This window comes from Cebus imitator, unplaced genomic scaffold, assembly GCF_001604975.1.
Source record: "Cebus imitator isolate Cc_AM_T3 unplaced genomic scaffold, Cebus_imitator-1.0 Scaffold565, whole genome shotgun sequence".
NCBI classification, from domain to species: domain Eukaryota; kingdom Metazoa; phylum Chordata; class Mammalia; order Primates; family Cebidae; genus Cebus; species Cebus imitator.
The window spans coordinates 108693-122210 of record NW_016107880.1 but is presented as its reverse complement, the minus strand read 5'-3'; the positions used below and the strand labels follow the sequence as shown (position 1 = coordinate 122210).

The window sequence follows — 13518 nt, the reverse complement described above, 5'->3', positions numbered from 1 at the left end:
TTTGAGACACTGTCTTGATCTGTCACTCAGGCTGGAGTCAGTAGCATGATCAGGGCTCACTGTAGCCTCCACCTCTCAGGCTCAAGCAATCCTCCTGCTTCAGCATCTCGAGTAGCTGGGAGTACAGGCATATGCCACTATGCTCATATTTTTTCTCTTATTTTTTAGAGACAGGGTCTCTATTGCCCAGTCTGGTCTTGAAATTTTAAGGTCAAGTGATCCTCTCACCTTGGCCTCCCAAAGTTCTAGGATTACAGGCATGAGCAGCCTCACCTAGCCTAATTATATTTTTAAAAAAAGAACTACAGGAGGAGACTTGCCATAGAAAATATCAAGATTGATTTCAAAATTATATTAGGAAAGGCCAGGTGCAGTGGCTCACACCTGTAATCCCAGCACTTTGAGAGGCTGAGGTGGGCAGATCAGCTGAGGTTGGGAGTTTGAGACCAGTGTGGTCAACGCAGCGAAACCCCATCTCTACCAAAAATACAACAATTAGCTGGGCGTGGTGGCACATGCCTGTAATTCCAGCTACTTGGGAGGCTGAGGCAGGAGAGTCACTTGAACCTGGGAGATGGAGGTCGCACTGAGCTGAGATCGCAGCACTGCACTCCAGCCTGGACAAGAGTGAAACCCCATCTCAAAAAAAAAAAAAAAAATTACATTTAGGAAAAAGGAGAGGGACGGTCAAAAAACCCAGCAGATCCATAGGCCAGAAACAAGTATATATATGTGTGTCACCTAATGGTAGGGATGCATCTGGAAAAATGCGTTATTAGGTGATTTCATCATTGTGTGAACATCATAGAATGTACTTACACAAACCTAGAAGGTGGAGCATACTACAAACTGAGGCTATATAGTATGGCCCATTGTTCCTAGGCTACAAACTTGTACAGCATATGACTATGCTGAACACTGTAGGCAACTGTAACACAATGCTAAGTATTTGTGTATCTAACCACAGAAAAAGTCTAGTAAAAATACAGTACAAAAGATGCAAAATGGTACTTCTGCACAGGGCAGTTCCATCATAATCTTATAGTCACTCTTGTATATGTGATCTGTCATTAACGGAAACGTTATTATGTGGTCATGACAGTATATGGGATGCCTGTGTGAGAATGTATGGGAGAATATATGTGAGTATGCCAGGCGCAGTGATTCACATCTGTAATGCTAGAATTTTGGGAGGCCGAGGTGGGCAGATCACCTGAGGCCAGGAGTTTGAGAACAGCCTGACTAACATGTTGAAACCCTGTGTTTACTAAAATTACAAAAATTAGCAGGACGTGGTGATGGGTGCCTGTAATCCCAGCTACTAAGGAGGCTGAGGCAGGAGAATCGCTTGAACCCAGGAGGTGGAGGTTACAGTGAGGTGAAATTGTGCCATTGCACTCCAGCTGGGCAACAAAGGGAGACTCTGTCTCCAAAAAAAAAAAAAAAAAAAAAAAAGATATGTGAGTAAAGTTTGGTATCAGATAAAGTTGACGTCTCAAACAAAAAAGGCGAATTAGTTAATAAATGGAGCCAGATCCACTGATAACCCAAGGGAAGTAGTACAGGAGATATATATGTATTCCATCTCTACATATGTGTCTTTGACACGAATATTTCAGGATGGTGGATTTAAGAACTAAATATGAAAAAAAAAGACTAACATGAAAGCATAAAAGAAAATACAAGAGGACTTTAAAAAATATGCTTGGAGAAAAGGCCTTTTCAAACCATAAAAGCTGGATACGACTACCTAAGATTCCCTCCAATGAAGGGCAAATCTTAAAAGACAGATGATAGCCAGGCGCGTTGGCTCACGCCTGTAATCCCAGCACTTTGGGAGGCTGAGGCAGGCAGATCACAAGGTCAGGAATTCAAGACCACCCTGGCCAATATGGTGAAACGCCATCTCTTCTAAAAATACAAAAATTAGCTGGACGTGGTGGCGGGTGCCTGTAGTACTAGCTACTCAGGAGGCTGAGACAGGAGAATTGCTTGAACCTGGGAGGCAGAGTTTGCAGTGAGCCAAGATGGCACCATTGCATTCCAGCCTGGGCAATAAGAGCGAAACTCCATCTCAAAAAAAAAAAAAAAGGCACATGGTAAACTAAGAGAAAATATTTGCAGTATATGTAACAGAGAAAGAGAGTTTAGGTTCGTAAGATATAAACAGATCCTATGATTAAGAAAATAAAAAACAGCCCAATTAGGGAGGAAACTAGTAAAGGATGTGAATAGACAGTTTGCAGATAGAAACATAAGAGGTCAATAAATATTTTTGCAGGGCACGGTGACTCACTCTTATAATCCCAACACTTTGGGAGACTGAAGTGGGCGGATCACGAGGTCAGGAGTTCGAGACCAGCCTGACCAGCATGATGGAAGTGGGGGTGGTGGCACACATCTCCAGTGCCAGCTACTCAGGAGGCTGAGGCTGGAGAACCACTTGAGCTTGGGAGGCAGAGGTTGCAGTCAGCCAAGATTGTGCCACTGCACTCCCGCCTGAGCAACAGAGTGAGACTCCATCTCAAAAAAAGAATTTTTTTTTTTTTTAACTTGTGATACCTTAGCAAAAATTTAAAAGTTTGCCAATATTTAGTACTAGTGAAGGTGTAGGGAATTGGAAAGTCTTATGCACTGACTGTGAAAGGATGATAAGTGATTTGGTGAGATATACCTTAAATTTGCACATGCTCAATATCTTCCACCTAGCATTTCTACCTCTAATAATTTTTCCTAAACAATATTTGCACAAGTATTCAAAAGGATGCATATGAAATATTATTTGTAATATCATACATAACAATAAAGAGCAAATTACTCTGATGCCTATATTGCTTAGTCATTAAAAGAAATATCCTCAAGCCTATAATCCCAGTACTTTAGGAGGTAAGGTAGGAGGATTGTTTGAACACAGTCATTTGAGACCAGCCTGGGCAACATGGGGTGCCCCCTCTCTCCAAAAAAATAAGAAAAATTAGCTGGGCATGGTGGCATGTACCTGTAGGCCTAGCTACTTGGGAAGCTGAGAAGGGAGGATTGCTTGAGCCAAGGAGGTTGACATTGCAGTGAGCAGTGTCTGCATCACTGTATTCCAGCCTGGGCAGCAGAATGACACCGTGCCTCAAAAAAAAAAAAAAAAGAAAAGAAAAGAAATACTTATGTAATCAACAAGAGGATTGAGTTGTGTTTACTGGCACAATAAAATGTCCAAAAATAGTAGTAGTGTTAACAAATAAAGCATTGCAGAAGAAACATATGTAGTATAATCTCATGTGTGTAATTTTAGTATTTATAATCATTTAAATACATATATTTAGACATACATATGAAAGAAGATAGGCAAATATATATCAAATAATTGACAGTGATTCTTGGGAGACTTTCTCTTTCTACATTATCTATTTCTGTATTTTAATTTGATATAACTTACATTAAATTGTTTTTATATTTAGAAAAAAATTTTCTTTCTTATTCATTTATTTATCTTTTTGAGATGGAGTTTTGCTCTTGTTGCCCAGGCTGGAGTGCAATGGTGTGATCTCGGCTCACTGTAGCCTCCACCTCCTGGGTTCATGCGATTCTCCTGCCTCAGCCTCCTGGGTAGCTGGGACTAAAGGCTGGTGCCACCATGCCCATCTAATTTTTTTTTTATTTTTGGTAGAGACAGGGTTTCACCATGTTGGCTAGGCTGGTCTTAAACTCTTGACCTCAGGTCATCTGCCCACCTCAGCCTCCCAAAGTGCTAGGATTACAGGCGTGAGCTACCACACCCTGCTTAGAAAAAAAATTTCTTAAATACTGTAGTAGGAAAAAGGAATAAACCTAAGAATTCTAAAATTTTCTTCAAAGTTGGGTTGGGGCTAATCTGCCACATAGGCGATTAGTTCTATATGGCATATTTTCTATATAGCTGTAATATATACATAGCTATTTAGAAACTATGGAGTAATATTCAGAGTCAATTCTTTATTTAAGGGGAGAAAGAAGAAGACACTCTATAGTTAATCTTAATAAGGTTAATATCTAAATCTCCTAATATCAACAATTATAATTACAATACATACATTTTCCTCTTTATTTTGTATGTTGTTATCTTCAAATTCAAAACTTCCAGGCAGGGTGTGGTGGCTCACGCCTATAATCTCAACACTTTGGAAGGCCCAGACAGTCGGATCACTTGAGGTCAGGAGTTTGAGACCAGCCCGGCCAACATGGTGAAACCCATCTCTACTACAAATATAAAAATTAGCTGGGCGTGGTGGCACACACCTGTGATTCCAGCTACTCAGGAGGCTGAGGCAGGAGAATCCCTTTGGCCTGGAGGTGGAGGTTGCAGTGAGCAGAGATCACGCTACAGCAGTCCAGCCTGGGTGACAGAGGGAGACTCCATCAAAAAAAAAAAAACTTCCAAGAACACATTTCCATGTAGAGTCCCTTCTAATATAGGTATTTGCAGGTAAGTACATACTTGCAAATCTATGGAGGAATCATAGACATTTATCAGCTATCTTGAGAGAGAATAAAATTGCATTTTACCAAGAGCAACATGGTCAAAGAACATGTAGTGAAGGTAGTGATGGTTCTCATAAAATACACAAATATTGAACAAGGCAGTTACAAGTTACAAGACACTCCAGTAATATTCGAGATTTTTCTTATAAAATGTGATGTTTGTTTTTCAAGCAAGGTGACTGAAATAGAGCAACTCTATTTATTTGATGATTTCTCCAGGTGGATGACGCTGAAGAACCAGAAAAAACAGGGGAGAATAAAGCACCCAGTAAGTTCCAGTCCGTGGGAGTGCAAGTAGAAGAAGAGAAGTGGTAAGTCCACGTGCATTCATCCTCTTTTGTCTTGATGTTGTGAAGTAAGGTAAAAGCACTTTTCCCCATGATAAATCTACAAAATTCAATGATATTTTCCACTCAGTTTTGGGAGTATTTAAAGGGTGAAGTTGAATCAATATTAGTCGACTCTCTCCTGTACTTTAATACTAGAGACCACTCCATTTGAGTTTTGCTAGAATAGTACTATAAGCATATTACATACATATACATACTGTGTGCAGTACTCTTGGGTTACTAAACTATACCTTTGAAAAAGAAAAAAGAAATTTTCCCATTTGAGACTGTGGACTTTTTATGAGAAGGGAACTTATCTTATTTCTATTTTTATTTCCAACATTTTATAGTGTCTGGTGTTTGGTGTGTGCTCAATGAATGATGAATGAATGAATGAGGAGGATATTCCCTATCATTATCCTGAATCACCAGTCCTTTAGATTACTCTTTACCTACTTTAGAGTCTTAGTGTCTATAAATGGGAAATGTAGGGTTTCATAAAATTACAGAATTTGGGATTAATAATTTCATTTTGTAAATGAGAACTTGGAGAGAAGCATGTGAATTTCTCAAACTGGGAGGTTCTTTGTGGGTAGAACAATGTTTTATTAATAGTAGTACCCCCCAGCGTCCAGCATTGTGATTTGCACATACTAAATATACGGTAAATGCTGGCTGAATAAAGTAAAACTGGAGTTATGGTAAGAGTGAAAGCTCTAAGTATATCATCTCAACTTTGCTACTAACTTTCTTTATGTTAATTAGGAAGAATCATTTGCATGTCACCTCTCCATCCTTCCATTATCCATCCATTCAATAAAATCTGTGGAATGCTTCCTATAATCAAGGCTACATGTAACATAAACTGAAAATCTGAAAAGGGGTCATTTATCAGTTTATGGAAGTGATCCTGTTATAGAACCTCCCACTGTTGATTGACACTGTACTTATAAGAGGTGTGTGTGTGTGTATATATATTATATATATATATATATATATAATATACATGTAGCTAATGTATGTTTATTAATAAAATATATAATATATATAATGCATGTATATGCAATATATATTATGTGTGTGTGTGTATAATATGGCAAAAACCTCAATGACTTTTGCACTGACCTAATATAATTATGCAATGCTGGAAGCCCAGAAAACTGGTACAATTCTTCTGGAAACTAATATGATAAAAGTTAGCAATAGTTATACATCTATCCATACCAATTGATCCAAAAATCACACTCGTGGGACTATCTTGAATGAAATCACTCAGTGGAAGGAAAACAATTGTGAAACATTATCATTGTAAAAGAAAAACACTATCAAATAACTGATAATAGCATGCTTTTGTAATTTATAGCACAACACTGAGGTAAACTATTATATAGCTATTAAATATTATTTATTTAAAAACATAGAGAAACATGGGGAAATTTTCATGATACAATGTTAGGTGAAGAAGTTGAATACATAATATCCATGCATAGTGTTCATGCAGGTGAACAAGGACTGAAATGTAATATGTACAAATGATTGGCTTAGGAGTCACCTTTTTCTTCTAGTCTAAAATATTTGTTTATCGTATTTACTTTAACTTTTAATAATCATTGTTTTTTTCCCTGCCCCAGTAATCATTGTTTTAATGTGAACCTTCCTACGCATATGTTTTAGAAAATTTTTTGAAAGTATATATTTAATAGACTTTAAAAATCTCATATTAAGAAAATATACTCCTGGCTGGGCACAGTGGCTCACACCTGTAATCCCAGCACTTTGGGAGGCCAAAGCAAGTAGATCACCTGGAGTCCAGAGTTCAAGACCAGCTTGACCAACATGGTGAACTCCGTCTCTACTGAAAATACAAAAAATAGCTGGGTGTGATGGCGGACGCCTGTAATCTCAGGTACTCAGGAGGGTGAGGCAGGAGAATAGCTTTAACCCAGGAGGCAGAGATTGCAGTGAACTAAGACCGCACCATTGTACTCCAGCCTGGGTAGCAGAGCAAGACTCCATCCTAAAAAAAAGAAAAAGGAAATATATTCCTCCATCTCCCACCAGCCCAGCTTGATTTCTTTTCTCCATGATGTAGTGGTTAACAACACAGACTCTTGAGCCAAATCCTGGCTCTGCCCCTTATTAGCTGAGAGGCCATAAGCAAATTGCTACCCATGCTTGTGCCTTAGTTTTCTAATATGTAAAAAGGAGGTTGAAGTAGTTTCCACTGTAAGCTAAAAGGAACTGAGAAGTCACACTGCATCTTAACAAGTAAAAATCTCAACAAACTAAAAAATCAACATCTCTGTCTATCTCTCAGAATAGTGAGGTCACAAGGCACACTGCTTCTCCAAAAATTGGAGAGACAGACAGATAGAGAGAATCACAACTTCCTGGTGGAGAAACACAAGTAGAAATCTCTGCAGGAACCAGCACAGGGTAAGAAAACATAAGCAGTAACTGAAGAATTGTTGGAGGCTCCATGTTGACAACTCTGAGAGTTAAAAACTCCAAGGAAACTCAGTCATAGGGAGGACTCACACTTTTGTGAGTTTTACTTCCAGGAGCTCTACCAGGTCCTCATAGTGAATATTAGAGAAAAAAACTCCTTATGTTTCCAGAAAGGAAAAGGAAAAAAGAACTACTTTGAAATATGCCAGCACATTCTCTTCTTTTTCACAAGGCCTGCATGCAGCAGAAACTATTTTACCAGAACCTTTTGCTGGCTGGGGTTTTATCAGAACCTAACCTACCTCGGGGAAGGAAAATACTCAGCTCTAGTTCCCTCTGGCCAACCTCAGCCCACTTCAGGCATCTTATCCCACATAAGAGAAAAAAAATGTGAGAGACAATGATGAAGTTCATAGTCCAGGAGCACAGGCTCACCAAAACATTGAGACTAATCAAAGTGCTATAGGGCACTTTGCCCTAACACACATCTTACCAGTACATTACTAAATGCCAATATACACAGTTCCTTTCACCCAGTACATCATGTCCATTTCTCAAAAAATTGCGAGGCATACCAAAAGGTAAAAAAACACAGTTTGAAGAGATGGAACAAGCATCAGAACGAGAGTCAAATATGGCAGGAATGTTGGTATTACCAGGCATATATATAAAGTTTTTTGGTTTTTTTTTGAGACATAGTCTTGCTCTGTCACCCAGACTGGAGTGCAATGGCATGATCTCGGCGCACCGCAACCACTGCCTTCTGAGTTCAAGTGATTCCCCTGCCTCAGCCTCCCGTGTAGCTAGCTGAGACTGCAGGCGCATGCCACCACGCCTGGCTAATTTTTCTTTTCTTTTCTTTTTTTTTTTTTTTTTTTTTTTTTTTGTATTTTTAGTAGAAACAGGGTTTCACCATGTTAGCCAGGATGGTCTTGATCTCCTGACCTCATGATCCGTCAGCCTTGGCCTCCCAAAGTGCTAGGATTACAGGTGTGAGCCATGGTGCCCAGCTGATATTTTTTAAATTATGATTAATATGCTAAGGGCTCTAATGAAAGAAGCAGATTACATGCAGAGAGATGGAGAATAAAAAAGAATTCTAAGAATTAAAAAGAAATGCTGGAGATAAAAAAAAAATACTCTAATAGAAACACAGAATATCTTCAATGGGCTTATTAGTAAACTGGACACTAATGTCTAAGCTGGAGGATATAACAATAGAAACTTCCAAAACTGAAAAGCAAAGAGAAGAAAGACTGATAAGAAACAACAATAGATTATCTGAGAACTGTGAGCCAGCTACAAAAGGTGTAACTTTATCTGAGAGAGGAATACAAGGAGAGGAAGGAGAAAGGAACAGAAGCAATATTAGAAGCAATAACAACAGAATCCACCCAAATTAATGTCAGATACCACAGATCCAGGAAGCTCAGAGAATATGAAGCAAGGCAAATGCCAAAAACAAAACAAAACAACAAATAACTACACATATCATGTTCAAATTTCGGAAAAATAAAACACTTAGAAAATCTTGAAAAAAATGAGAGGGAAAGAACGTCTTACCTATACAGGAGCACAGATAAGAATTAGGCCAGGCGCGGTGGCTCACACCTGTAATACTATAATTTTAGGAGGCTGAGGTAGGTGGATCACTTGAGCCAAGAAGTTTGAGACCAACCTTGGCAAAATGGCAAAATCCCATCTCTGTAAAAAATTATCTGGCTGTGGTGCATGCTTGTGGGCCCAGTTAATCAGAAGGCTGAGATGGGAAGATTGCTTGAGCCTGGGAAGTGGAGGTTGCAGTAAGCCGACATCACACCATGGCATTCCAGCCTCGGCGACAGAGACCCTGTCTCAGGAAAAAAAAAAGCATCCTTTGTATCTTAGAACTGATAAGCACGAGTGCTACATCATGGAAAAAAAAAAAAAAAAAAAAGATAAAAGATAAGAGTTGTATCTGTCCAGGTGCAGTGTTTCATGCCTGTAATCCCAACACTTTGGAAGACCAAGGAGGGCAGATCACTTGAGATCTGGAGTTCGAGACCAGCCTAGGCAACATGGTGAAACCCCATCTCTACCAAAAATACAAAAATGTGGTAGCACGTGTCTATAGTCCCAGCTACTTGGGAGGCTGAGGCAGAAGCGTCACTTGAACCCAGGAGGCGGAGGCTGCAGTGAGCTGAGATTACGCCACTGCATCCCAGCCTGGGTAGCAGAGAGAGACAAACAAACAAACAAAAAACTACAAGATACATGAGTTCTTGAATTGATAAAATTGGAAGGAGAAAAAGATGTATCTATATTATAATTGGAGACTTCAACAATTCTCTATCAGAAATGGACAGATCAAGAAGGCAGAACATCAGTAAGGACATAGTTGAATGCAACAGCACTATTGAAAAACTGGGTGTAGTTGACATTTATAGACTACTTCATCCAGCAACAACAGATCACACATTCTTCTCAAGCTCACACAGGACATTTATCTAGATAGAGCAGAACATATTATGGGGCATAAAACAGACCTTAACAAGCCATGTCTGCTGTCAGACCACAGTGGAATTAAACTAGAAATCAACAACAGAAAGATAGCTGGAAATTCCCAAAATACTTAGAGATTTAGCAGCATACTTCTAAATTACAAATGAGTCAGTTAAATCTCAAGAAACTAAATATTCTGAACTAAATGGAAGTACAACTTATTAAAATTTATGGAATGCAGCAAAAGCAGTGTTTAGAGGGACAGTTACGGCATTGATTGCATGTATTAGAAAAGAAGAACAATCTAACATTAATTATTTAAGCTTCCACCATAGGACACTAGAAAAAGAAGAGCAAATTGACAAAGTAAACACTAGAGATGAAATAACAAAAATTAGAAGAGAAATCACGAAATTGAAAATAGTAATCAATAGAGATAATCAACAAAACAAAAACCTGACTCTGAAAAGATTAATAAAATGATAAGCATTTAACCAGGCAAACTAAGAGAGAAGACACAAATTACTCTCTTTTTTTTAATTTATTTTAATTTTTTAAAAATTTATTTTGTGACGAATTCTTGCTCTGTTCACCAGGCTGGAGTGCAGTGGCTGAACTCAGCTCACTGAAACCTCCACCTCCCAGGATCAAGTTATTCTTCTGCCTCAGCCTCCCAAGTAGCTGGGATTTCAGGTGCACAGCACTACACCTGGCTAATTTTTGTATTTTTAGTAGAGACGGGGTTTCACCATGTTGGTCAGGCTGGTCTTGAACTCCTGACCTTGTGATCCACCCCCCTCAGCCTGCCAAAATGCTGGGATTACAAGCCTGAGTAACTGCACCCAGCCAAATTACTCTTATAATATCAGACATGAAAGGGGACATCACTGTATATCCTAGGATATTAAAGGGATAATAAAAGAATATTATTACAACTCTGTGCCCATAGGTGAAATTGACCAATTTTTAAAAAAGCAGTCTGCCAAAACTCACTCAAGAAATAAACAATCTGAATAGGCCTATATCTGTTGAAAAAATTGAATCAAAAATTAATACTCTTCCAAAACAGAAAGCACCAGGTCCAGAGGGGTTCACTACTGAATTCTACCAAACATTTAAGGAAGAAATTATACATTTGTGTATCTCTATAATGTCTTTCAGAAGATAGAAGCAAAGTGAATACTTCCTAACCTATTCTATGAGGCCAGTATTGCCAGCAATACCAAAATCAAAGATGTTAAAAGTACATACCAATACCTCTCATGAACATAAGATATAAAACATAAGATGAGGATGCAAAGATTCCTCAACAAAATTTTATCAAATGTAATCCAACAATTCATAAAATAAATTATATGAGAAAACAGATTGGGATTTATCTCAGTTATGCAAAGCTGGTTCAACATCTGAAAATTAATTAGTGTCATCCATCACATCCACAGGCTAAAGCAAAAAAAAAAAAAAATGCATGATTCTATCAACAGATGTAGAAAAAGCATTTCACAAAATGTAAAATTCATTCCTAATTTTTAAAACTCTCAATAAACCAGGAATGTAAAAGGACTTCTTCAATTTGATAAAGAACCTTTACAAAAAAAACCTACAGCTAACATCATACTTCATGGTGGGAAACTAGGTTTTCAACTATGATCAAAAATGAGGTAAGGATATTCCCTCTCACTACTCCTTTTTAACATCCTATTAGATGTCCTAGCTAACACAATAAGAAATGAAGAGCAAAGAAAAGATACACAGATTTGGGAGGAAGAAATAAAACTGTCTTTGTTTGGAGATGACAAGATCATCTATGTAGAACATCCAAAGGAATCAACAACAACAAAAACCTCCTGAAACTAATAAGTAAATATAGCAAGGTTGTGGGATACAAGATTAACATATAAAAGTCAATCACAGGCCGGGTGCGGTGGCTCAAGCCTGTAATCCCAGCACTTTGGGAGGCCAAGGCAGGTGGATCATGAGGTCAAAAGATCGAGACCATCCTGGTCAACATGGTGAAACCCCGTCTCTACTAAAAATACAAAACATTAGCTGGGCATGGTGGCGCATGCCTATAATCCCAGCTACTCAGGAGGTTGAGGCAGGAGAATTGCCTGAACCCAGGAGACGGAGGCTGCGGTGAGCCGAGATCGCGCCATTGCACTCCAGCCTGGGTAACAAGAGTGAAACTCCGTCTCAAAAAAAAAAAAAAGAAAGTCAATCACTTTCTATATACCAGCAATGAATAAGTAGAAATTGAAATTTTAAAAGTACATTACCAATTCAAGATGGCCAAACAGGAACAGCTCTGGAGTGCAGTTCCCAGCAAGAATGCAGAGAGTGAGTGATCACTGCATTTCCACACAAATTTTTCCTGTCCACAGACCAGGAGATTCCTGGGTGGACAAGCACCACAAGTATCCAGCACGGCTGTTTCAGCCAGCACAGCGGGTTTCCGCACAAAAACTCACACAAATGTGGGTGCCGTTTCAACTGGCACCTGGAATGCCTAGGACAGAGTCACCCATTCAAATGAAAAAAAAGGGGGCTGAAACAGGGAGCCAGGTGATCTGGCTCAGCAGGTCCCACCCCCTCAAAGACCAGCAATCTGAAATGCTCTGGATTGAGAGTTTCACAGAAAGCACAACTGGACTCCAGATGGTCCAGCTCTGTGGGGGGGAAGGGTGTCTGCCATTTCCAAGGCAGTCCGCCACTACTGAGGCAGTCCACCACTACAGAGACAGTCTGTCATTACTGAGGCAGTTCTATTTATACCTCTATAAACAAAACTGCAAGGAAGTTCACACAGCAGCTGGGCAGAGCCCACAGCAGCTCAGCAATGCCTCTGCTGGCAGACTGTGACTAGGCTACCTCCTTGCTGGGCAGGGCATCTCTGAAAAAAGGCAGCAGCACATCAGGAACTTATAAATAAAGCCCCACCTTCTGAGGACAGAGCACCTGGGGAAAAAGGCAGTTATGAGTTCCACTGCAGCAGACTTAAACGTACCTGCCCAGTACCTCCGAATGGAACAATGGAGATCACACCTCTGCACTTGAGCTCCTATAAGGGACAGACTGTCTCCTCAAGCAGCTCCCTGACCCCCATATGTCCAAAGAGTCACCTCGTAAAGGAGAGCTCAGGCTGACATCAGGCAGGTATCCTTCTGGGACAAAGATAATGGAAGAAGAAACTGGCAGCAACCCTTACTGTTCTGCAGCCACTGCAGGTGATCCCCAGGCAAGCAGGGTCTGGAGTGGACCTCCAGCAGTCCTACAGCAGAGCGGCCTGACTGTAAGAAGGAAAACTAAAAAAGAAATAACTTCATCATCAACAAAAAGGACATCCACTCAGAGACCCCATCCAAAAGTCACCAACTACAAAGACCACAGGTAGATAAATCAACAAAGATGGGAAGAAACCAGTGCAAAAAGGATGAAAAAACCCAAAACCAGAATGCCTCTCCTCCTCCAAGGATAACAGCTCCTCACCAGCAAGGGAACAAGGCTGGATGGAGAATGAGTCTGATGAATTGACAGAAACAGGTTTCAGAAAGTGTTAATAACAAACTTCTCTGAGCTAAAAGAACATATTCTAATCCAATGTAAAGAAACTAAGAACCTTGAGAAAAGGTTTGACGAAATGCTAATGAGAATAAACAGCTTAGAGAAGAATATAAATGACCCGATGGAGCTGAAAAACACAACATGAGAACTTCACAAAGAATACACAAGTTTCCATAGCTGAATCAAC

At 39.5% G+C, this 13518-nt stretch overlaps 1 protein-coding gene across 14 annotated transcripts in view; it reads left to right on the top strand.

Moving 5' to 3' along the window:
- DLGAP1 (DLG associated protein 1) overlaps nucleotides 1-13518 on the top strand; it is a 980899-nt gene that overhangs the window by 898220 nt on the left and 69161 nt on the right. For all 14 annotated transcript variants that reach the window (XM_037734016.1, XM_037734015.1, XM_037734014.1 and 11 more), the window contains one exon: nucleotides 4732-4823. In XM_037734016.1, coding sequence (XP_037589944.1) covers nucleotides 4732-4823 — 92 coding nt within the window. The remainder of the gene's footprint in view (nucleotides 1-4731; nucleotides 4824-13518) is intronic.